We start from the raw sequence: 23,956 nt of genomic DNA on the forward strand, positions 1-23,956 counted from the left end.
GAGACCAACTAGCGGCCCATACCTTGACCCCTGCGGGAAGACGTACAAGCCATGCAGAAGCGGCATGCTGGGCGGGGAAGGTCACACTACCTAGGCGGCGGATGGAGCTCCTGGTCTCTTTGGCGAAGCTGGAGTTGGACAAGGTCGTCCTCCGGACGGTGAGGATGGGGATACGGGTGGTTGGGGGACGGTAGCTGGGCACATTGGGGAGATGCTCCACCAGGTTCGGGGGACCAGGCCCAGGGGCCACCTGGCCAGGAGGCTGATCCTGGACCAGGCGATTCAGCTCCATATCCCGGTCTGAGTTAGCCATGGTGCCAGGGCCAGGGGGGTCTCAGGCAGAGACAGGGCCCTGGGGACTGTAACAGGGAGCACAGAGTTGGGGAGGCAAGATAAGACAGGCTCCCCTCCACCCATGCCAGCCCTGACCAGTCTGCTGCAACAGCTCTACCCTAGGTCTGAAGTGTCACTCTTGTCCCTGGAAGTCTGCATCTAAGGCAGCTGTCAAGACACATGCCTGGTCAGCTTGACAGCCCCGAGGGACAGCACTGGAAAGCCCCAGCGTCTCGTGATCTCTCTGCTAACCAGCCACCAAGAGTGTTTCTCATCTCAGACTCAAAAAAGTTAGAATCAAAGAATCTGGAACTCATAGAATCTTACACTCTTAGAGAACTTGGGACTCAAACATGCTTAGCCTGGTAGAAATTTCCCATCCCAAAGAAACCCTGGAGATCAGTTAATTTCACTTCCAATCACATGCAGTACCTCTTCCTAAGGCCCTAGTTCTTGAACTCAGCTGCCCACTAAACTCACCCGAGAAAGTTCACATTTTCTGATGCCTGAGCCCATCCCTGGAGATTTCTGACTTGGCCTGTGAAGCCAGGCACCTGAGTTTTTGAAACCTCCCCAAATTATTCCAATGTGCAGTCAACTTTGAGAACCAGGACTGGAGGCCAGGGCCCCTCCAATGCTACTGTGCAAACTCACTGCCTGGAAATCTGATTAAAATGTAGATTCTGATTTAGCAAGTTTGGAGTGGGGCCTGAGATTCTACATTTCTAATGAACTCTCAGGTGATCCCCAAACCATTTTTGATCAGTGATGTATAAATGGCCCTGATCTCAGTGTTTCTCAAAGTGTGGTTCCCAGACAACCTGCATCCCAATTGCCTGGGGGAGGGGGCAGAAAACTGGGGGCCTGCCAGCCTAGTGGATACTGAGAGACCCTGCTCTACAAAATCATTGTCAGAACTGGGGTTCCTGGCCTCCTCCAGCTCTCCTGCTCCTTCATTGGACACACAGAAATTGAACATCTTGGGGAGCGGGGGGTGCACTGACAGCATCCATACACAAGGTGGGGTATGAGCTCACCTGATCACAGGGACCCAAGACTGATGGCACTACTGATATTAGTTAGAGGTCATTGGCCCTGCCGGAGCTGTGGAGTGGGTCTCTTCTTTCTATCTTAGCCCAGATACTTCACAGCTGGTGCCTAAAGAAAGGGTGGGCACGCCAGTGGCCACTGAGAAGTTTCTGTATTGGGCTGGAGGCTGAATGAATGAACCTCACGCGTGCTTTCGTCGACCATCCCAGCATGGAGGATTCTCCACCTTCCATCTCCCCAGCTGTGCCGGCCCTGGGAGGATGCTCCATGAAAGTCGTGGGGATGGCGGGAACCCCCCAGGACACAGCAGGAGGCCGTTCTCCTCCAAGGGGCCTTGGGCAGACCCCAGAGGTGGGGGGAGGAATCCTTGCCATGCCCTCGCAGGACCTGCTGCATCCTAACAGAGGGCCTTTTCCTTAGGACTTCCCCGCTGGGCTGACTAGATGGAGGAGGAGAGGGTGGGAATCACAGGTCCTAGAAGGGGGCGGGAGGTAGGGGGTGGTGGCTGGGGGTGTGGCTGATAACATGACTTCCAGGCACAGAGAGGGACATGGAGGCAGATTCCATTCCACCAGCTGCAAAATTCAGCATCTCCCACCCACCAGCACCTCCCCGGGGCAGCCACCCACAAACCCACCGGGGCAGTCATCAGCCATTGGATTTTATCAGCCTGCACCAATGAGAATAAACCACGATCGCAAAGACCCCGACCCCAAAGGCAGACCCGAGGGGAGCTCTGAGCTCTTGTTTGTCTGATATGGGGACCCCTGGCCTCCTACTCTGCCTGCAACAATTCAGCTTGCTCTCAGCTGACACTGGCCTCAAAGATGGCTTTGACCGTGGCCTCCTGCCCCCTCCCTGACTCCTTCCTAAAAGCTCCAACTCTGGAGCTGGGCCTTCATGGCACCCCCTAATCTGGCCTCAGTCTGCCTTTCCAGGCTGTTCTGCAACTGCATGGTTCCGTCGCCCCGCTCTGGGCTGCAGCCTAAGCCCTCCTCCCTCTGCCTGCCCTGTAGCTGTGCTCCGGCAGCACGCACCCTAAGGGAACCCTTGCTTACTCCCTGTCCAGTTCCAACCAGATCTTCAAAAGCCAGCCTTCCTCCTCACATGCGAAGCCCACCCCCACCCCCAGCCAACCTGCCCCACCCTGGTGGGCCATCACAGACCCCTCGGCTTCTGGGTCGGCCCCGTGCATTTGTGCAAATCACAGGTAGCCACAGATCCAGCACTTCATCTGAACGTGTGGATTTTCTCTGCAATCTTACCTCCACCCCATCCCAGGTCTGGCTTATCTGGTCCACCCCCAAGCCCAGTGCTTTGGGTGTTCTATAGAAGTGTGTTGAAGACAACAAAAGCTGCTTTTCAAAGACCAGGTGGGAACAAGCTCAGGATATGGGGTTAGGATGCCCGGGCCCAGTCCCACCCACCTCCATCGCCGGCTGGCAGCAACACAGGCATCACTGCCTCCATTATCAACTCCTCCACTCCATGCCAGCCACACGCTGGGTGCCTCTAGGTACACAGCGTCTCCCTTACTCTGCCCAAGAAGGTAAGTACTGTTTTTGCCCTGTTTTCCTCGATTTGAGAATACAGTTCAGAGAGGTTGCAGAAGTGCTCCAGGTCACACAGCAAGAAAGAGGGAGGAGCCAGGAGTGAAACGCAGGTCAGTGCTTTTGACTTGCTAGCCAAATCAGTCCACATGGAGCCTCAGTTTTCTTGTCTGTAAAGTGTCTGCCTGCCTCACAGGAAGGCTGGGGTGCCTTGGGGCCCATGGAGGCGAGCAAAGCCTGCAACACCGACAGGCTCGGCTGGGTAGCATCTGTCCCAGCTCACGGCTTGTCCCAGATGCTGCTTGACTCCCTGGATTCTGTCCCCACCATTCCTAGGCTTCTCAGGAATAAAACAGCAGCGAAGTACACACACTGGGTGCAGCGTGGAGAGCTTAGCCGTTAAAGAAAAGGTCTTCAAGAGAAGTGGAGCCCAGGACACGGCCCTTAGCAAGCTCGGGTCCAGTTTTCATTTGGATAATTTAGGGTCAGGCCCAATCCTCCCTAGCGATAGTCCAAAGGGCGTGGTTCCATGGTGGGGGGGGGGGGTGCTGGGAGGAGGGGAGGAGTGGGGGAGGACAGCTGGAGGAGGGCTTCCCCAGCCCTGCGGGGAGTCCCAGGCCTCATCTGATAATGTGGTTCCAAGATGCAGAGGATGGGTTCTGTCCGAGGACAGGGTGGGAGAGGGGAGTGGAGGCGGACGGGGCTGGGTGGGAGAAGGGGGTTTTGCCCCTGCACCGAGGCTACCCTGGACATTGCTGGCCCACCTCCTCCACCCCCACCACACACATGCCTACCTCCTGATCTGGTCTCCTCCTGCAGCTCCTGCAAAAAATAGAGTGGAGACAGAATGTGACCATCGGCCCCCTCCCAGCACTGGTCTACCCCAGCCCCTCTCGCAGGATCTGCCTTCAGGAGACCACACGGCCACAGCTCTCCGCCTTGCCCACCTGGCATGTCGGGCCCGGCCAGCCCCTGTCCTGAGGCATCCAGGGAGGTGAGTACAACCTGCAGAGTGCAGCACACACAGCAGCCCCAGGCCCCAACACCTGGGCTTGCCACGGAGCGCGCAGGGACCTCCCCGAGCAGCCTATGCATACAGGAAAAGTGCCGTTGGTGGCCACCACAGGACGCCCCACCCAGGCACCGCACTTCACAGTGTACAGCACTCTGGATCCTTCTACAAACCCTGAGGAGGTGTTTTTAGCCCCATTTTACAAAATTAGCCATTGAGGCTTGGAAGAAGGAGGCGACTTGTCTGGAATCTTGCAACTGCGTGAGGAGCAGAGCCCCCCACCTCGGACTACAGCCCTCCCCCCAAGGGCCTCATGACACCATCTGACCCCTGCCCTGAGTGGGGCCTCCTGTTCCCACCGCTTTGCTCCCCTCTGACCTGGGGGCATCTCCCTAGCTGAAAATCCCTCCATAAACCAGGTGGACAGGCCCCAGCCCCCTCCTCCAACACCGGCCCGGATTTCAGAGGTGCCCGGAGGCGGGGCTGGGGGGCTAAGGGCTGCCCCCGTACCTGGCGCGAGGACCTCCGGGGCTGCGCTGCGTCTACGCTGCTCTGCTCCCCGCCCGCCGGCGCCACCAGACAGCTATCCAGCAGGACACTGCGACCCCCGGGTGACAGAAGGAAAGGGCTGGTGTTAGACCTTTAAACAGCTCCTTCACTCTGCCGAGCGCCAGCTGTATGCCCAAGAAATGCCCAAGAAGTGATTCCGGCCCTCACGAGGCTCCCAGTGCAGTGAGGGGCCGCAGAGCCCATGTCCTGCTAACAGCCACCCTCTCTAAGATGTGCGCCGGACACAGCCACAACCCTGCCCAGGAAGAAGGGCTTCCCAGAGGAGGGGGCCTGTGAGCTGGGTCATGCAGACATAGAGCTTCCCATGGGACTAGATGAGGAAAGGGGTCCAGGAGGGGAAACAGCATGGGCGAAGAGAAGTGTAAAGGGTGGTTGGAGGAGCTGTCTTCTGGACTGTAGCCAGAAGGCACTGTTGAAAGTGCACGCCCAGCATTTGTCAGCCAAGGGTCTCCAGGCCACGTGGTGATGGGGGCAGGGCAGGGAGTAGGAGAAAAGTGAAACCCAGAGAGGTGAACTGAGATAGCCAAGAGCACACAGCAAAGTGTCCCAGACCACACAAACCTCGAGCCATGCTGAGGTCAGAGCCACACTGCAGCTGCAGAAGGTGCCAGGGTCCCTGCCTGGGCAGCAGGCACAAATGAGTGACAGCGTCAGGGGTCAGGCTTCGGCAGGGGTGGGGGTGGGGGTAAACCAATGCAGGCTGACCCCATTCTGCTGGGAACAGGGACCAGCGTGGCCAGTTCTTCTGGTTTTCAAGAGGAGCGTGAATTGTGTTGTTTAGATGCTGATCATTAATTCAAGCTAATAAATCTATATTAATATATCCAAAAGGGCCTGTCTCTGGGCTAAATTGGGCCCTCGGATGCCTGTGTGCAAACTCTGGTTTAAAGTGATGACCCGGGACCAGGGGCTCATGTGATTTTGTAGTTTGAATTAAATTCTGCTCCCTAAACGGCCCCACCCCACCCCAGGGGTCCTGCCCCACCCAGTGAGCCCCTGGGTAACAGGGGAAGAAGTTCCAGGGTGTCAGTAAGCCTGGATTCACCATCTTCCACCCAGAAGGCCAGTCTCAGCCCTCGCGAGGAGAGCGAGGAAGTAGGGACGGGACTGCCGCCTGGTGGTTTTGGGAGCAGGAATCAGCCAGTGGCCACATAGCCACAGCAGCTCACTTGGCACGCAGCACCTGCCCTCACCTGCACCCAAGCAACCCTGAGCGGCTGCCCCCACCCAGCTTAGGTCCGATGGTCTGTCCGCATCACAGACCTGTGCAAGGCTGAGCCTTGACAGAGCACGTGTCCTCTGACTCAACCCTCCTCTCTACTGCCCACCTCCAAGTGTCCACAGGGCCCTGCGTGACGAGGAGGAGGGATGCAAGGGTCTGGAGGATCCCAGCACCCAGTGCATTTCCTTCCTTTTCGTTGTATAGATAAGTCCATTCTGGGGGGTCTGAGTTATCAGGGTGAGACTCCCCAGCCTGTCCAGGGACAAAGTGAATTTCTTAAAGAGAGCCAAGTGCCCAGGCAGGGCTGCCTGATGACTTTCCTGGGTCGTGGGGTCCTTTGGCCTTTGTGAGCTTCTTTCTCCATAAAAAGATATTAAAATCATGTTTTATGACTACATTAGTATGGAAATTAACATTAATGTATATATTAAAGGTTTGCTTTTTTCCTTCTGGTTTTAAAAGAAATTAAAATGTTCTCGTGGTCCCTACCTCAGGCCCTTGGCACTGCACCTACTGCCAGGCGGCCTGTCCAGAAGGGCCAAAGGGGGCTGACCCCATCCAGATTCGGGGCCCTTCTCAGCTCCCAAGGCCCACAATGTAAAGGCGCAGGAAGTGAAGTTCCCACAGTCCTGACCAGAGGCTTCCTGGGATCTGCTCATTCCAGGAAATCTACTGTGTGCGCTTGGCCAAGTCACCAGGAGACCCTTGGGCTACCTCTCTTTGCTCATCTCTCAAAACAGATAGGACACGCCCAGCCTGTACAACTAGCTAAGTGGAGTGAGGTTAACAGGGCCAGTTAGAGTCTCACGGAAAAGCCATTAAGAACATTCCATGTCCTGATTCCTCTGGACTCTCTATCTCAGAAATGGCAAGCAGCTTTCTCCATCTGCAGGACCTCGTGTCCGATTTGGAGCCAGCGTGGCTGGAGCTAGATTCCCTGCTGGCAGGGCACATGCAGGATTCCAACTCCAAACCTCAACTCTCTGATCTGTTAAATGGGTTTCACAATGGGATCTGCCACGTGGAGAACCCTTAGCACAGGGTCTGGCACAGAAAAGAGGTAGGAACCAAATAGCAGCTTGTTCTTGTTATTCTTGTCATTATTGTTATTTTATTAATCCCAGAGGAGGCAGTGATCTGCAGGGTTATGAAATCACCCACGTGGATTGACGAACAATTGGCACAAACATCCCCAACTACTGCAGTCCTGACGCACAAGCCCATCAGTGACCCTGCCTGCCTCACCAGGGGCTATTTTAGGGCCTACGTACCAAAGCCACGTTGCCTGCGTCCTCCAAGGCCCGCCCTTGCCCAGCACAGAAGCAGCAGTCCAGCAACACCTAGAAAGTTCCCATGCCGCAGGGATTTCCAAGCAGAGGGACAGCCGAGGCTCGCTGGGATGGGTATCCCTGGATGCCCTCTTGGCTTTTCAAGTTCAAAGCCCAGGGATAGCAGTGGCAGCAGCCAGCTTGCAACATTTACCAGCCCACACTTCCTGCCCCGCATCCCCCAGCGGACTATGCCCCTCGAATTAAGGCCCCAGCTGTCACCTTCGGCACATTCGTTCCCCAGCATCCCAACCCCGACGGAAGGTAGGAGGGGAGCCCCTGGGGAGCAGCAGCCACCTACTTGGGTCTCGCTGTCTTTGCCGACAAGGAAGCCCATGGTCCAGGGGGTCAGCTGGGGGCTGTAACTCTCATCCCAGTCCTGGGGGCGGCGCATACACGTGGAGGATTTGGACAGTCCCAGCCCAGCCCAAGCTCAGCTCTCCAGCCAGTCTGGCTCTGGTGGCAGATGAGACTCCGATCTTTTCTTGCTTCTAATCAGATTGAGGGGATGTGCCGGGAACGCCGCAGAAATGCCCCCAGGGAGACCAGGTGAGGACCAAAAGGCTGTGGTTGCTAGGCAAAGCTGAGCTGTTGCCGGCAGAGACCAGGTCGCTAGGTGACCATCCGCCCGTGACCAGGGCCCTCGCGTCAGCAGTGACATCTGCACCTCCGCGAAGCTGGCCCAGTGCATCCTTTCCAGCGGATGACAGCCCAGCTCCACTTGTCCCAGGCCTTGCACCCTCCAGCCCCGGCACCGCTTTACCCTGCTGCCACAGCACCCTCAGCCCTACCTGGATCCTGGGGCCCAAAAGTTCCCCAAACTTAAAACTCTGCCGGAAGATTTGTGTGAGCATGTGTGTGCCTGCGGTGACGTGGGTAACTCTGCAGGTGCTTGGGTGTGAAAATGTGCAAGGGTGTAGTGTGGCTGTGTGTGAGTGTGTACATGGGCTAGGCAGCTGCCAGGATGTGTTGTAGGTATGTGAGTGCATGCCTGTACTTTCGTGTGTGTGTGTGTGGTATCTATGTTCTGGTGTGTATGTGCATAGTGCAGACATGTGTTTTGTACACTGAGTACACGTGTATAGTTAGTGTGCATAGGTGTGCACACATTTATTGCCATCCATCAAGGGGAGTTTCGACTCAAGGGGAATGGCAAATAAAGGGGCCTGGAGGCCTGTGAGAGATGCGCAGCGGAGAGCTGAGGGCGCACAAGGCTGCACTAGAGATGCTAGGCGGCGTCTAAGGTCTTTTCCCATCAGAAGGGCCCAGTCACCTGTTAGAGCAGCCTTGCTCTGTCACAGGGGGTTCGGGGGTTCGGGGAGGAGGTAGAATTAGGATCAGGTTACGGAAGTCATAGAAAAACAAGCTTAGTTTTGGTGTAAGAAATAATTTTACAAGCCAGAGGTGTATATGAGTAGATGGAAGGGACAGCCTTGAAAACAGTGAGCTCCCCGTCACTGGAGGTTAGCAAGTAGAGGCTGTGTGGCCTTCTGCTACGGATGGAAAGACTATGTGTGAACTGAGCAAGAGTAAAGTAGAAGCAATGACACTGGGCAGGCTCCAAGCCCTGAATCCATGTGTAGGTCTCCCGGTTGAACTATTCCCTGGCTAGGGCTAAAAAGGACCCTCAGAGAAGCAGAGACTATAACAAGACTTAAGAGTTGTTTCCAGGAAACCTCTTGTTGTTGCTCAGATGTGGCCTCTTTCTCTCTCTAAGCCCAACTCCGCAAGGAAAATCATTACTCTGCCCGGCTAAGTGGGACATGGCATCCAGTGGTTAAAGTCTCCCTGACAACGGCTGACTCCCCAGGTGCCATGGGATCTTCAATGCCTTCATGACCGAAAGGGGAAGAAGTGTAGTACAATAAGGGATCAATGGCTAAGAGAGATCAAAGAGTCAAGAGGCTATTCCGGAGGCTACTCATGCCAGCTTCAGTTAGATCATGCTAATTGCCCTGGTTTGCTAACCTCCAATCAGTTAGACCATGCTAATTGCCCTGGTTGGCTAACCTCCAATCAGCATCACTCATGCTGACTCTTAAGAACACCTACAGCTCGAACAGAGACTTTATAAAGATTTCATGCACTGCATCTGCCTTCCGGGAACCTATAATTCCAAAGGGCTCCTAGGTCAGATAAATCCTGAAACTCAGAGGAGACAACCTCTCCAAGATTAATCAATTAATTTCTTCCCCCTATCCTTTAATGTGGACACCTCTTCCCAGCATGAAAAAGTCAGAACAGGCATTGCCCAAAGATCCCTATAGACTGGGAGAAGGATTAAAGGAGAAGGAGGAGGTACAACAGGGAAAATGGGATTAACAAACGAGTATGACTGCTGAATCACTATATTAATAGTGCTTCTAACCTCCAGTGTTTTGGAGCAGCTAGAAGGAAAAATCTGAGATGGTGGAATGGTGGCCCACAGCAAACTCTGGGATTTGTTCTGTAACTACGTGTTGAAGTGTGCTTTGAAAATTATTGCTTTTTTTTTCTTTGCTTTGTATATATGTTATATTTCACAAAAAAAAAAAAAAGCATAAAAAAAAATGGCCCTCTGAGGGGACCAGAACATCAGTGACCATGGAGAAGCACTTATGTCAGGCCAGGCCCTACCACATGCACCATCCCAGCTGACCTTTACGACCTCCCTGGAGAGGACTATTGCTATCCCCCATTTAAAGACGGGGAGAGAGAAGCTCCGAGTGGGCCAGCAGCCCAGGCCACTCAGCCAGCAGGAGCAAAGCCAGGTTTCTGATGGCAGAATCTGTGCTCCTGACATCACGGTGCTACCCTGCCTCGGCTGCGGAGGAGGGGTGCGGCCTAAGAGATACCAGGGTGGCCGGAGAGGCAGGGTCAGGGAACTGTGCAAGGGGGATGGAGCCAGGGGACAGGTCAACTAACTTTTGCCTGGTCCGTGGTAACGGCCTCCCCACTGCTCTCCCGGCCTCCATCTCTCCCCAACATGGCTGCCAGAGCGTGCCATTCCCCTGCTCACAGACCTTCAGTGGCTCCCCGTGGCTCCCGGGAAATCAAGTCCAAGGCCTTTACAATCTGGCCCCACCACCTCCGAGGGTCATCTCCTACCACTTCCCCCAGCCACCCTGACCTTGTCACTGTTCCCCCGACATGCAGCCTCCTTCCCACCCAGCAGATCACCCCTTCCTCTTTGAAACACTTTCTAACTTGGCTTCCAGGGCCCCATGCTCTGCTTGTCGCCCCCCACCTTGCCAGGGGCTTCTCCTTTTCGCTGACTCCCTCCTCACCAGCCCGACCTCTAGTTGGCTTTAGGACTCTCCTCTATCCGCATTCCCTCCCTAGGGCTTCTCTTCCAGCCTACAGCTTCCAATCCCAACTGCATGACCCTGACTCCTGAATTCCTCTCTTCAGGCCAAACTCTCCCTCTACTAATGGCGCATTCAGGTGTGCGCCTGCCTGCTCTTCGTCTCCGCCTGTATCCATCTACCCTTCGTTCTCTCTGCCCTTCTGTCCGTCCATCCTTCTCTCCATCCCACATTTCTAACAGCCTTCTCCCTCTTAGTAACTTCTGGTCCCCATTTAAAAAAAAATTATTTATTAATTAAAAAAAATTTAACAAACAAACTAAAACATTAACATATATAATCAGTAATTCACAATATCATCACTTAGTTGCATATTCATCATTTCTTAGAACATTTGCATCAATTCAGAAAAAGAGATAAAAAGACAATTGAAAAAGAAATAAAGCGAGAACAGCCAAAAAAAAAAAAAGATTATACATACCATACCCCTTACCCTTCGCTTTCATTAGCATTTCAAACTAAATTTGTTTTAACATTTGTTCCTCCTATTATTTATTTTTATTCCATATGTTCTACTGGTTTGTTGACAAGGCAGATAAAAGGAGCATCAGACACAAGGTTTTCACAATCACACAGTCACATTGTGAAAGTTATATCATCATTCAATCATCCTCGAGAAACATGGCTACTGGAACACAGCTCTATATTTTCAGGCAGTTCCCTCCAGCCTCTCCCTTACATCTTGAATAACAGGGTGATATCTACTTAATGCGTAAGAATAACCTCCAGGATAACCTCTCGACTCTGTTTGGAATCTCTCAGCCATTGACACTTTGTCTCACTTCACTCTTCCCCCTTTTGGTCGAGAAGGTTTTCTCAGTCCCTTGATGCTGAGTCTCAGCTCATTCTAGGATTTCTGTCCCACGTTGCCAGGAAGGTCCACACCCCTGGGAGTCATGTCCCATGTAGACAGGGGGAGGGTGGTGAGTTTGCTTGCTGTGTTGGCTGGAGAGAGAGGCCACATCTGAGCAACGAAAGAGGCTCTCTTGGGGGTGACTCTTAGGCCTAAATTTTAAGTAGACTTGCCCTATCCTTTGTGGGGTTAAGTTTCATATGAATGAACCCCAAGACTGGGGGCTCAGCCTATAGCTTTGGTTGCCCACACTGCTTGTGAGAATATCAAGAATTCAAAGGGAAGTTGAATTTCTCCCCACTCTCACCATTCCCGGAAGGGGGCTTTGCAAATACTTTTCCACTCACTGATCGAATCACTCTGGGATTCATCAGGGCATCAGTCCGGACAAACCAACAAAATCTCATGTCCTACCTGAGATTCCAAGTACTTATGGTGTCCAATCAAACCTTTTACATAGTTATATTAGGAGATGCACTAGACAAAATATAAATTTTGTATCTGGTCCCCATTTTTAAATCTTTATTTAACTGAACTATTCTATGTGTTTCAAGGTTGAAATCCTTATGGATATGGGTAGAAACTCAACCATTAATGAACAGTAGAACAGAATCCAGGGCAGCCTTAGAAGGCATCAAAGGCAACCACAGGAGGGCAGGGAGAGATGGGGGGAGAGAGATAGCCCCATTTCTTGACTTTGTTAAAATAAGGAACAACTGTGAGCCACTATGTATGCCCCTCCATTCATCCATTTATTCACATATTCATTCAACAAGCATTTATTTGGTGCCTACTATGTGCCAGGTACTGTTCTAGGATCATGGGACAAAGTAGTGAATAGAAGAGACAAAAATCCCAGCCCTTGTGGAGGTTGCATGTGTGTGAGTGTGTGTGTGTAGAGGGGTTGTTGAGTTGTGGGTATGTGAGTTCCAGGTCTTTAGAGCACCAGCCGGAGAAACTCTTCTGGGTCAGTGCCCAGAAGCGAACAGCACAGAACAAATGAAAGGAGCTCCCACAGGCCACAGGGAGCACCCTGCCCAGGAGCCCAGCAGCCTCCCATGGCAACCCCACCTCCCTGGGGCATCCCTTGGCAGGGAGGACAAGTGCCTCGGCTGGCTGGACAAGTAACTCACATAAGCTCTTCTGCCTCCTCCTCTTCCTCGTCTTCCTCCTCTCCATCCTCCTCCTCATCTTTTTTCTCCTCTTGAATTTGGGGCAGTTCCCTGAGATGGAGTCAGGGGTGGCAGGTAAACCCACCTGCAGCTGCAGCCTAGCCCACCTCATTTTCTGTGGGTTGCCCATGACCCCCGGACTCAGAGCCTGGATTCCCCAGTCAATCTCGGACCCGGGGCTCCCACCCGAGCAGCCCATGATCTAGCAACGAAGCCCCTTCGCTGCACAAAAGGCCTGTCCCGCCCCCACTGTCACCCTAGGCCAGCCCCTTACTCTCTTTGGGCCTCAGTTTCCCCATATGTGAAATGCAGGTCCTGGGTTTAAAGATACCTGAAGCCCTGAGCCCTTCCAGCTTGGGTGGCTATCACCAAACATTGCTGGGAGGAGCAAAAATTGTTACATTCTTGTAGAGGGCAACTTGGCAATCAATACCACAACAACCAATTCCCATCCCTCCTAACCCAGCAATCCCACCTCCGATAATTTACCCCGAAAATGTACTTATGCTCATGTACAGAGACTATGTGGAAGAGGATTTGTTGCAGAATCACCTGTAACATTATTCGACTGTAAGAAGGAATGAAGCCCTGATACCTGTGACAGTGAAGTTCTCATTGGAGTGAAATAAGCCAAACACAAAATGACAGGTGCTGCGTGGGCTCCCTCATGTGAAATGAGCAGATTGTGAACGCTCATTAAAGCCAGAGGCTAGGATACAGATCACTGGGGCCAGGTTGGGGCGAGGCGTGGGGAGTTAATGTTTAATTGGTACAGAATTTCTATTCGGAGTGAAAGAAAAGTTTTGGCAATGATGATGGGGCGGGGCACCAGTTTGCGAATGTAATTAAACCTACTGAATTGACATATTTGTAAACTGATAAAAAGGGAAATTTTAGGTTTATATATGTAAAGAAACCCCAGAAACCTGTACAACACAAAGAGTGAACTCCAATGTAAACAGAGGGCTAACGTTAATAGCATAATTATAGTATTGTTTCATCATGCAAAAAGTTAATAAGGGAACCTGCAGGGGAGAGAGGAGTATATGAGAACACGGTACTTTTTGCATGATTTTTCTGTAATGCTGTGACTGCTCCAATAAAAAATTAAAAGGTGTGTGTGTGTGTGTGTGTGTGTGTGTGCCATACTTGTACACACCCAGACTGTCCCGGGACTGGCAGAGAAGAACTTGTGGCCATGGTTGGCCGTGGGTGTGGGGACAGGGTCTGACTACCAGGCAGCTGGAGGCTGGCTTGGTTTCTATTCTGTGCCCTTTTATCCTACAGGATCTACACTACATGCCTATCATCTTCTCAGTTTCCAGGCCATCTCTGGGTCCCACCTGGGCATCTCCTCCATGGTCCCAGTCTCCTCTTCATAAGCAGGAGCCGCCTCTGCTCCCTGCGGGCTGGTGCCGCCGTCCTGATGTGTGCCCTCCTCCCAGTAAGCGTCAACTTCCTCCAGGACAAGATCAGGCTCCACTTGCCCCCCGGGGAGGATGCCAACTGCAGGGGACACAGTGGGGAGCCACTAGTGGGGTGTGGGGGAGAGGGGGCCATCCCCAGGGGGTGCTCAGCTCTCTGGCAGCAGGGAAAAGGCACTTGTCAGGAAAGGGGCAGTAGCAGCCAGATCAGTGGTAAAGCTATGGGTTGAAGCCCATGGCAACTCACCCTGTCTCTTTCCTTTATTTCCCCACCCCTTTCTACTCTTGAGACTGCGCTCTCAATTCCACTTATCAAGTTGGCTTCTCATTGGGACCTCCTTCGTGGAATTTGTGCTGAAGCAGAAACAATGCTTCTAGTCACAGCAGCAAGGGTGATACCAAAGACCTAAGTATGGTGTCCTTCTTGCCACATCCAGGGGTGGGTGACCTGGGTTGTCCCAAGGGATGCAGAGAAAGCCTGCCTACCACCTGCTCTGTAGATGCCGCCCCTTGGTGACAGCATACTACATTCCTGTAATCTCGGCGCCTGCTTCTGGGAGTCCTTCTTTCCCTCCCCTACTGACCTATGGGGTCCACTCTTTAAGGGAATTTGGCTTTCTCAGGAGAGGTGGTCCCACCCTCAGATAATACTCAGTACTTCTCCACTCACCCTGGTCCCTGACAACAAAAATCACTGGGGCTGTTAGCTTGGAGGAAGTGGGCCCTGGGACACCTCAGCATGAAACTAAGCCCTCCTCCAGGCAGATATTAGGAGGAAGGGGGAGACTACGAGGATAGCAGGTGGCCACCAAATTTCCAGGGTTCTTGATAGCCCTCAAGCTGAGCATAAATTGGTAACTGGGACTTTAAACAGAGGCTGACTTCGAATCTTATCCTGTGACTTTGGAAGTGATTTTCATGGGGTAGCATAACAATAATGGCTACGTTTATTGAGCACTTACTATGTACCAGGTGCTTGCTAAATGGTTTATACTGATTAAATCTATTAATCCTCACATCAATGCCTTAAGGTGGGAACCATCATTCTCCCCATTTAATTTTTTTAATCCCTTCTTCTACAGATGAGCAACCCAATACACAGGTTGACGCCTTCTTTTATGAGGTGTTTTCCACGTGCTTGGCACCAGCTTGTCTGCTTTGCAAGAGTTACTTTCCTCCCCCTTGTCCCTCTCCCCACTTATAGATAGCAGTGCTATCCCCCTTTCACAGGGGAGGCACCCGCCCTCCAAAGAACCCCATCCACTGTCTACCCTGAATTAGCCTTTTCCACAGTCAGTCCTGGCTGCCTCTGGTTTGGTGAGCACCTCTGGGTTTGACCAGGGAGGCTTCTGCCCTGTGACCCTGAATCCAGTGGGGAACGTGTCACGTGTCTTATTCTCTGTTGCCATCTTGTAGTGGTATAGCAACTCAGGGTGAAACTTCCTGCCTGGGGATAGCAAGGGACATCTAGGGGGCAGAGTATGCCCTCACCATGAACTTGTTAGCTTTCCCAGTAACCCCAAAGGATGAAAACAGTACCCTCACATTTTATAGACCAGGGAGCTGGCTCAGAGAGGCTGAGCAACTTGTCCGAAGCCACACAGTAAGTAGATTTGCCTCCAAATCCAGCTCTTTCACTCACAGGCACAGCCTGCTTCCCTGGCATGCTGTTTCAGGTGACAAACGTGTCCTGTGAGTACCTCTTGGCATTGGCGGCCCCTCTGTAAAGGGCACTGGATTCGCCCAGCATCTCGAGTATGTGAGAGGCCAGGCAGTCCTGGTTTAGGAGCCTTTCTTTCAGTAACCTTTTCTTTTTAGGTACTATTTAGTGAGCAAGCCTTTTCCAAGCATTGCCTCCTTTAATCTCTGTGATTGGCTCTGAGAGGTAGGTCCTATGTTGTCCCCATTTTACAGTCAAAGATTCTTCAGCTCTGTTAAGAGAAGGAGGGCACCCAAGGTCACACAGCCAGCAAGAGCTGGGATCAGGGCTCTGACACGTTCACACCCAGGCAGGGCCCCGAGCCTACCCGGCAGGGTAGGTAACAGTCACAGCTCTCTGGGCTTTTCCAGCCTCCCCACATCCCTCACCCCATACCCCCACCAGGGTCCCAGGTCACGCATGGGAACATGGAGACACAATGGGCGCTCTAGGTGACGAGAACTGCTGCTCCGACAGGGCTTTGACCTTCACCCCTGGAGCCCCTCACGGGCACGCTGCCTTCTGACCAGCATCCTCTCTGCCAGCCCAGGATGTCCTTCAGGGCCCCCGAACCCATCCTGACCCTCCCAATGAAGACTAAAACTGGGGGTGGAGCCCCTGTTTCCACGATTGGCAGGCAAGGGGTCCTGGGGATGGATTCAAGGCCAAAGCCTTTACTCAGAAACAATTTCGGATGGCTGGCAAAGCCCAAGCCCTGGCTCAAAGCGTCCATCTTCTCTGACAACTTCTCCTCCCACATCCCTCAGGCCCCCCTAGGTTCAGGCCTGGGACAGGACACCCCTGCCCCTGCCTCTCCCTGTTCCAGGCCCACAGTGCCTTCCATCTGGGACCCCAAGCACTGACCTCTTGCTAACTGGTTGTTTCTCAAAATGTGGTCCCAGCTCCTCTCCCATCAACAGAATCATCAGGGAGAGTGGGTGCTTCTCCAAAATGCAGATCCCCAGGCACCCCACACCCTTCAAATCAGAAGGTCTACGGTGAGAAATTCTACCTAATTGCCCCCAAGTGCTTCGCTTGTTTCACGATTAAAGAACTCTGCACCGATCACTTTCCCTGCCTCCAATATTTGTTTGGCTGGCACCCCTTACTGCCAGTTTGAGTCCACAAGGGTCTTAAATTCAAAGGCCACCCATTATGGTATAAATGGATGACGTGGCGGGTGCAACCTGCTCTCAGGGAACACAATGTAAGTCCCTGACAGTGAAATCTTCCCAGTTTTCAAGAGAGGCCAAACTTTTAAAATGTAATGCCACCTAATTTCTAAATGTTGGCAACTAATGCTAATTTCTTAAAATCATTCACTGGCCCAAATAAAGACACCCATGGGCTGGCTGGGGCCCAGGCAACCAGCTCAGGATCCCTGGCTAAATCCTCTTCCCACAAACCCCAGCACTGCAGACCACAGCTTCTTTAGTCCACCACTTTTAAAACCGAACTGCTTCTCTTAGCCCTAGCCTAAGCAATAATATCATGAAGTCACAGGTCTGATGTATTAATTTATGCTTTTTTAATGTGGTTAAAACGTTAAAAAATATTTGTTGCTGTCTTCTGGTGGTCCCCATCCCTCCAAGCGAAAGCACGTGGCCAGGCCTAGGAGAAACTCCATTGGAAAATTGTGCCCCATTGAAAGCACTGACTGTGCCAGGCGGCACGAAAGGGCTGTGCAGGCATTGCCCAGAGAGGCGCGCTCGAGAGCCTTACACAGCCTCGGGCAGGGAAGCCCTGCTCTCCAGCCTAAGTCTCACAGGCTGCTGTCGGCTGTTTTTCCATGTTCTGATGGAAGGGGCAGGTCTTGACCCTCCATATTTGGCAGATACCTGGAGAGGGGTTTCTGGGGCTGGTGGAGGTGACTCCAGCTCCCCTGCCTCTCCTGGGAGTGTGGGGAGGTGCAGGGGTCCCTATTTCATAGGGTGGGGGTCGACAGCCACCTCCTCTCCCCCTCCCCTGTGGGTCTTCTCTTTCCTTCCAAACATTCTGTCCATTTGTCCGTCTGTGCTCTCTCAGGCTCCCTTCTCCATTGTTTCAGAGGCCTCCACCCGCTGCCACTCCTGAAACAAAGGAGAAGACGGAAAGGTGGACGGCTGCATGGACAGATGGAGGGAATGCTTAGACTCAAAACTAATAACTAAATCACAGTTTTTATTAGAATCTAAATATGCAGGCTTAAAGCTTGCTGACAACTTTTAAAGATGTGATTTATGATAGATTATGTCACTATATGTTAGAAACAAGCAAGAACTAAGTAATCAACGGCCATCAACCCAAATTGACAGAATAGTCAAGGGTTGGAGTTATTTTTTTAATTTTTTTTTTTAGGGTTTGCTATTTTGAGTTAATAGAAACAAAGAACAAGAAATATTTAAATTTTTAAAAGGGAATGAAGAAGTGAATGAGTGAAGGGATAGGGAAGCCTGGGGAATGGAGATGGTCAGAAGTGGGGGACACTCACTCTCCAGTCTCTCAGGGTTTCCCAACTCCCAGCCTGGCCCCCATAAGGAGTCCATCCCCTGGCGGTCAGCACCCACCCATGCCCCACACACTCCGGGAACTGCAGGGAGGCCCGGTCCGTGGCTGGCTGAGAAGCCTGCCCCTCTGCAGAGGAGCTGAGGACAGTAAGAGGGGCGGGTGCCCTGTTCTCTGAGCTCTCAGCGCCCCGTGGGGGGGTCTCTGCTCCAGGGGACAGTTGCAGGTTCCTTAGCCTTGGCCTGACCAAGCAACTGCTGCCAAGCCAGGAGGCCTTGGTTCACTGCCCGGCCGAGAACTTGCTCTAGAACTTGGACAAGTGCCTTCCGTTCCCTGAGCTCCCCCACCCCACCCCAGGGTGGTCAGGAGCTCCCGCTCTGACGGCTGAGGCTCTGCCCCAGGGGACCTCGTCCTGCTCCTCCCTTGATTATCCTGCGGTCACCATAAATCCTCTCACCCCAGTTCCAGAGCCCACCTGCCGCCGGCCACAGGGGGCCGCGCCCTGCTTCCCAGGGCTCTCAGACCACCAGCAGCCGGGAGAGGCTGGGGTGGGACACAGCCTTGCAGAGCCAGTGGGGAGGGTGGGACGGGGAGGCCACTGTCCTGAATGCTGCACGAGGACCCACCCAGCGCCTCCCTAACTACTTGCGGTGGACGGGGATGGATGGATGTCCTGCCCACCACATGCCTTTTGTGAGGCCATGAAATGAAGAGTGGATTCCACCCCCAGCTCTCCCCTCCTGATGCAGTAACTAGGACACAAGGCAGCACATGTCTCAGCTCAGTCACAGGGGAGAGGGTGGCCCTCCCAGCTCAAGGGAGCTGGGGTCTGTGGGGCGGGGCTCTTCGAGGGCGATTCTGCTCCCCTCTCCTCTCTCCACCCACCAGGAACTTTGCTTTGCTGAACCGCAGGCCAGGGGGAGGAGGGGGCTCTGGGGGTGTTCCCAGCAGGGGGCAGCCCAGCCACTGGGCCTCAGGACTGTCTTCTCTGGATGGAAGCTTGGAAACACTGGGCCAGGCTCCCCTTCCGTGTCCTCCCCCTCACAGGACTCCTCCACCCCCTGCAAGGAAGGGCCTTCAACTCACGGACTCGGTCTGGGCTGGGCTCAGGCCACCTGGACAAACTGACAAGAGGTGGGGCCTGAAGAGCATGAGGCTCTTATAGCTCCAGGCCAGGGGGTCCCCAAATGCACACCCCCCACACCACCATGAGTCCAGGCCTAGCCAGGGACAGCCCTGCTGCCTGGGCACACGAGAGCAGAGGAACCCAGCGACCTGTCTGGAGACTCACACGGGGACCCACCAAGGCCTCACTTACTGGTCTGCACATCCCACGTCTCAGCAGCGTGAGGCTCCTGTTTGGGGAGAAGTTAAAATCGCCCTGGCCTCCAGCCTCGGCCACCGCTCCTGGCACACCTGGAGCAAAAGGGGTCTCTCCTCCCCCATCCAGACCCTGCAGACACCCCGCTGCCTCAAGCACTCCCCTTCCGTCTTGGAGGCAGCCTCTGCGCCAGGATCTCCTGCCAGGGTCTCAGCTCGGGCCACCCCCCCTACCCCCCAGAGCGCCCTCTCCTCTCTTCCCAGGGAATGGAAAATGTCCTCCTGTCCTTCCCAGGAAGGCTGTCTCCAGGCTCCCTGGCTCCACAAAGGCCTCTCCCCGTGGGCACCCACCCCCAGGCCCCACCCCACCCTCACTGAGGGCATCTCCAGGGACTCATTGTTCCTGCCACTGGGTCCCCCTTTTCTCCTCTTGGAAGATTCTGAAGCTGCGATTCCAACACCAACATCAGAGACCACAGGAACGCAGAGGCCGGGGGCCCAGCCTTGGGAGAAAGGGCTCCTGCAGCCTCCTGTCTGCCTCCCACCACAGCCTCCCCCAGGCTCTAATTGCAGGGCCCCGGGTCTGGGGGTCCACCTCTCTGGACCTCGGTGGTCTCATGAAATGGGAAAGAGGGACCCTGCTGGGCCCAGAGCCGATGAGGGGATTGGCATGGGGGGCTTTTCGTGCATGCATCTTGGCTCGGATGAGTAAAGAGGGTTGTCCTCAGGGGCTCACAGCAGGGCTACCTGCTCAGAGGGGCCAGCTGGGACCATGAGGGAGCCAGAGGCCCAGGCCCTGACCTGATCCCCCTCTTCCTCCAGACCGGCCATCTTTGTTTACAACCCTGGGCAGTGACAGGGTGGGGACTGTTAGCTCGTTGTTCAGGTGGGCAAAGGAGATCCCAGAGGGCCGGGGCTGAGCTCACATGGACAGGACTGAAATTCAGGCCTCCTGCCTCCCTGCTCCAGATGCTTCTATGAAGATGTCCAATTGCCCCCAGAGAGCAGGGGAGAAAGGGGGTGACAGCAACCCTGTTGAGGTCTTTAGGAGTGCACACAGGCCACTCTGGCTTCGTCTGAGCCCCATGCCTTCCCAGAATATTCCAGGTCTGTCTTGACTCTGGGCCTTTGCCTATACTGATCCCCTGTCTAAGGGCCCCTTCTATTCCATCTGCCTTCACTTTCACCCATCTCCTTCCTACTCCTCCTTCAGGTCTCAGCTTGGAAGCCACCTCCACTGGGAAGCCTTCCTTGATGTCACTGGGAAATTCTCCTCTGCACCCTACGTGCTCTCTGCTCCCCACATTGAAACACCCCCTACCCAATTGTGAGCTTCCAGCAGGCAGGGCAGGGCCAGCACTTCTCAGCCTTGCTTACCTGGGGGCCTCAGAGAGTGTGTGTGGAATGAGGGTGATGAGCAGCGGGGAGGGCCAGGCTCCCCTGGCAGGCTCCCTGCTTCCTACCATGCCCTGTACCTCCCAGGGATGTGGGCCGACCATCTGTCCTTGCCCAAGAGCCCTCCCGCCACCAATCTCCCATCTCTCCCTCCCAGGGCCCCGCACTGACCTGCCCCTCGGCCTTCCCACGGGGCACCGGCTGCGGCAGGGCCCTGTCCAGCCTGTGCAGGAGCCAAGCCACCAACCTGCGGGTGGGAGAGAGTGGCCGTGTCGGGGTGTGAGAGCTCGTGGGAAACTGAGGCCAGAGACGGATCCCTCCCAAGGCCAGCAGCAGTCTGTCAGAAGGCATCGGAGATGCCGGCCTCCAGCCTGGAAGGCCGGAGAGGCCGGACTCCTGCACCCCCCAGGCAGGCTCCAGCTGTGGCTCGGACCCCAGCAGCTCAGGCTTGCCCCCCCAGAGGCGCACTGGGGGCCTCGCTCACATAATGCTCGAGTGGGAGCATTTGGTAATACCTACCCCAATTGTAAAGGTGTGTATCTTTTGACCCCATAACCCCATTTCTGGTGATTTATCCTACAGATTGACTTGTATACAAGCAAATGATGCATGTACAAGGTTGTCGATTATAGCGAAAGAGTGAAGATAAACTTAAATGTCCACCAGACGGTTAAGTAAAAGCTGGTGCAGCCACGTAATGAGTGCTGTGTGGTTGTTGCAAGAATGAAGTAGATTTATCTGTATGAAATGGAACCACCTCTAAGATATATTTTTAAGTGACAACAGCCAAGTGCAAAATAATATATATGGTTAGCTACTGTCAGACGTGTGTTTCAAGGGGGAGATGCACTTGGAAGCGTGTCTGTGCACAGATATGACGGGAAGGACAAGAAGCTGCGAACTCAGTTGCCCTGGGGAGCATTCTTCTGAACCCGTTTATTTCCCCCGGTGCATGCGTTACGTTGATCGTTTTAAAAACTCCCTCTATGAAGGTGGGGCCCTGGGCTGGGGAGGGCACTGATTCTGCTCCATGGGAGGCATGGTATTTGGGTGGCTCACCTGGTAGGGTCCCTGGGGGGTGGCAGGGAGGGGACTTGCTGGGCCTCTGGAGCCAGCAGCTCATCCTCCGGCTCTGGGACCCTGGGGGCTGGCAGAGAGGGCGTCTCCGGGTCCTGTAGCATGGGCTCGGTTTCTGGGGGCGCTCCTGGGGGCTCTAAAGCTGCAGGGAGAGCAGGAGGCTAAAGGAGTGGCAGGAGGGCTTCGTGCGACTCCTCATGGGCACAGGAGGCCAGATCTGAGTCTCCAGCACACCGGAGTGGGACCCCTTAGAACCACCCAAACACCCCATCATTTGGGCAGACCCAGAAATGGAGGCCAGGTTGGGGAAGGGATCCGTGCACGACCTCACAGCTCTGTGCCAGGCTCTAGCTTCCCAGTCTGGGCTGGGCAAGAGATCCCTGTGCCCCCCTTCTGACCGCCCACTCCCACAAAGCACCAACCCCCTCCCTACCCAGGGTGAGGCTGAGGTCTCTCTGTCCAGCTCAGGCTCCCTCAGACCCCCATTTCTCTCCCAGCCCAGTCCATGGCCTCCCCAGGCAGCCCCCTCCAAGGCTCCCCTCCCAGTACCTGGGCCCGAGGGCACATCCGCAGGCTCATCTCTCCAGCCCTGGATCATAAACAGGGAGCAGGTCATGAGTCAAAGCAACCCCTGCACACTTCTGTGCTGAAAGCACGGCCCTAGCCTGGGAACGGCAGCGGGGGTCTCCCTCCCTCAATCCCCCAACCCTCCACCACATCAAGACCCCCTGTATGGAGGAGAGCACCCCCTCTGTGGGTCTCGGGGGTAGAGATAGTCTGTTAAACTGGGAAGGCACCTTCTGGGTGCCTCAAAAACCCTCCCAGGTGACCAGCTGACTGCTCCGCGTTCCCCTTGACTCACCTGGGGGGTCTTTGGTGGCTGGGGCAGCACTTTCTCCATATTCTGCTCGAGCCACCTGAGCAGCCAGGGTCCGGGCCTGTGGAGGCGCCAGTGGTCAGCAGAGTGGCCTGAGGGAGCCAGCCCCACTGCCCACCCCCTTGGGGGTTCAGGCCTGGACCAGCCCTTTCCTGGCCTTGGCTGCCATTCAGCACAGCTGGGCCTTGCCCTGGATGTCCCCTAAGGGTCACAAGAATAGGGAAGGGGGGTGGTACTCTGGCCAACCTCAAATTCTGACCCCGGGCTTATCCAGGTTCTAGAACAACAGGCCCAGCCTCGACGTCCTGGGGCAGCAGGTGAGGGGCAGGGGCTGCTTCGGGACTGAATGCAGGATCGGGGGAGGGACCTCTGTGACTGGGACAGACAGGTTCAGCATCACGATTAGAAGGGCTCTGTTTTGGGACCTTGAAATCCTTACTCTTTTTTTGAACATCGGGCCCCACAAATTACGCAGCTGGTCCTGAGGCTATACGTTGGGTCCCAGACTCATCTGGCCTCCAGGCAGCCTACCGTCTTCAGGGAAGCTCTGCGTTCCCAGGGGCGCCTACTTCCCAAGTCTAGGCCAAAAGAAAGCTGGCAAGATTTCTTGGTGACCTCATCTTAAATTGCTTTATTGGCCCCTGGAGTCAGCAGAGTGGCCCTGGGGTCCTCTGACCTGGGCAGCCTTCAGATGACAAAAGACACAGAGAGCTGGAGCAATGAATGAATAAATGTGGGATTGCATAGATTCACCCATTTTGTCCATTCATTCATCTGGAATGTGCTGAGCCCCCTCATGGCAGGCCCTGTGCTGGGCACCAGGGGTCCGGCAGTGACCAAGACCCAAGGTCCTCAAGAAGTCAACAATCTAAGGAATGAATCAATGAATGGGTTGAATGGAGATGAATATATGAGTCTGGATTTCCAGCAGAGACTACAAACCAGAGGTTTGAAGCTTGTTTTGGGGCCCACATTGTTTTGAAAACTTATCAATTAGTTGACACCATCTAAAAATAAAGGATTTTACATAAACAACCTAAATTTCTAACTTTTCTTGAAAAAAATGGGAGGATCTGGTCAATCCAGGCCCACCCTCCTGCAGGGCAGAGGCAGCTGGAACTGAGCTGGCCTGCTGCCCGCTGACAGCCACCCCTCTGGTCAGCTCTGAGAAGTCGGAAGCTGTTGCCAACCGGGAGGCAGCCAGGGCACCCCGCTGCCCCCGGGGATGCAGGTCCTGCCTCCAGGC

At 54.2% G+C, this 23,956-nt stretch overlaps 1 protein-coding gene across 1 annotated transcript in view; it reads right to left on the reverse strand.

The window, feature by feature from the left end:
* CNGB1 (cyclic nucleotide gated channel subunit beta 1) overlaps window positions 1–23,956 on the reverse strand; it is a 70,464-nt gene that overhangs the window by 41,788 nt on the left and 4,720 nt on the right. Inside the window, exons 8-17 of the mRNA XM_077130490.1 lie at window positions 22,696–22,771; window positions 22,383–22,422; window positions 21,816–21,969; window positions 20,928–21,003; window positions 19,360–19,396; window positions 13,778–13,940; window positions 12,396–12,485; window positions 4,456–4,543; window positions 3,881–3,938; window positions 23–300 (exon numbers count right to left, since the gene is read on the reverse strand). Coding sequence (XP_076986605.1) covers window positions 23–300; window positions 3,881–3,938; window positions 4,456–4,543; window positions 12,396–12,485; window positions 13,778–13,940; window positions 19,360–19,396; window positions 20,928–21,003; window positions 21,816–21,969; window positions 22,383–22,422; window positions 22,696–22,771 — 1,060 coding nt within the window. The remainder of the gene's footprint in view (window positions 1–22; window positions 301–3,880; window positions 3,939–4,455; window positions 4,544–12,395; window positions 12,486–13,777; window positions 13,941–19,359; window positions 19,397–20,927; window positions 21,004–21,815; window positions 21,970–22,382; window positions 22,423–22,695; window positions 22,772–23,956) is intronic.

This window comes from Tamandua tetradactyla, chromosome 16 (genome assembly GCF_023851605.1).
Source record: "Tamandua tetradactyla isolate mTamTet1 chromosome 16, mTamTet1.pri, whole genome shotgun sequence".
NCBI lineage: Eukaryota > Metazoa > Chordata > Mammalia > Pilosa > Myrmecophagidae > Tamandua > Tamandua tetradactyla.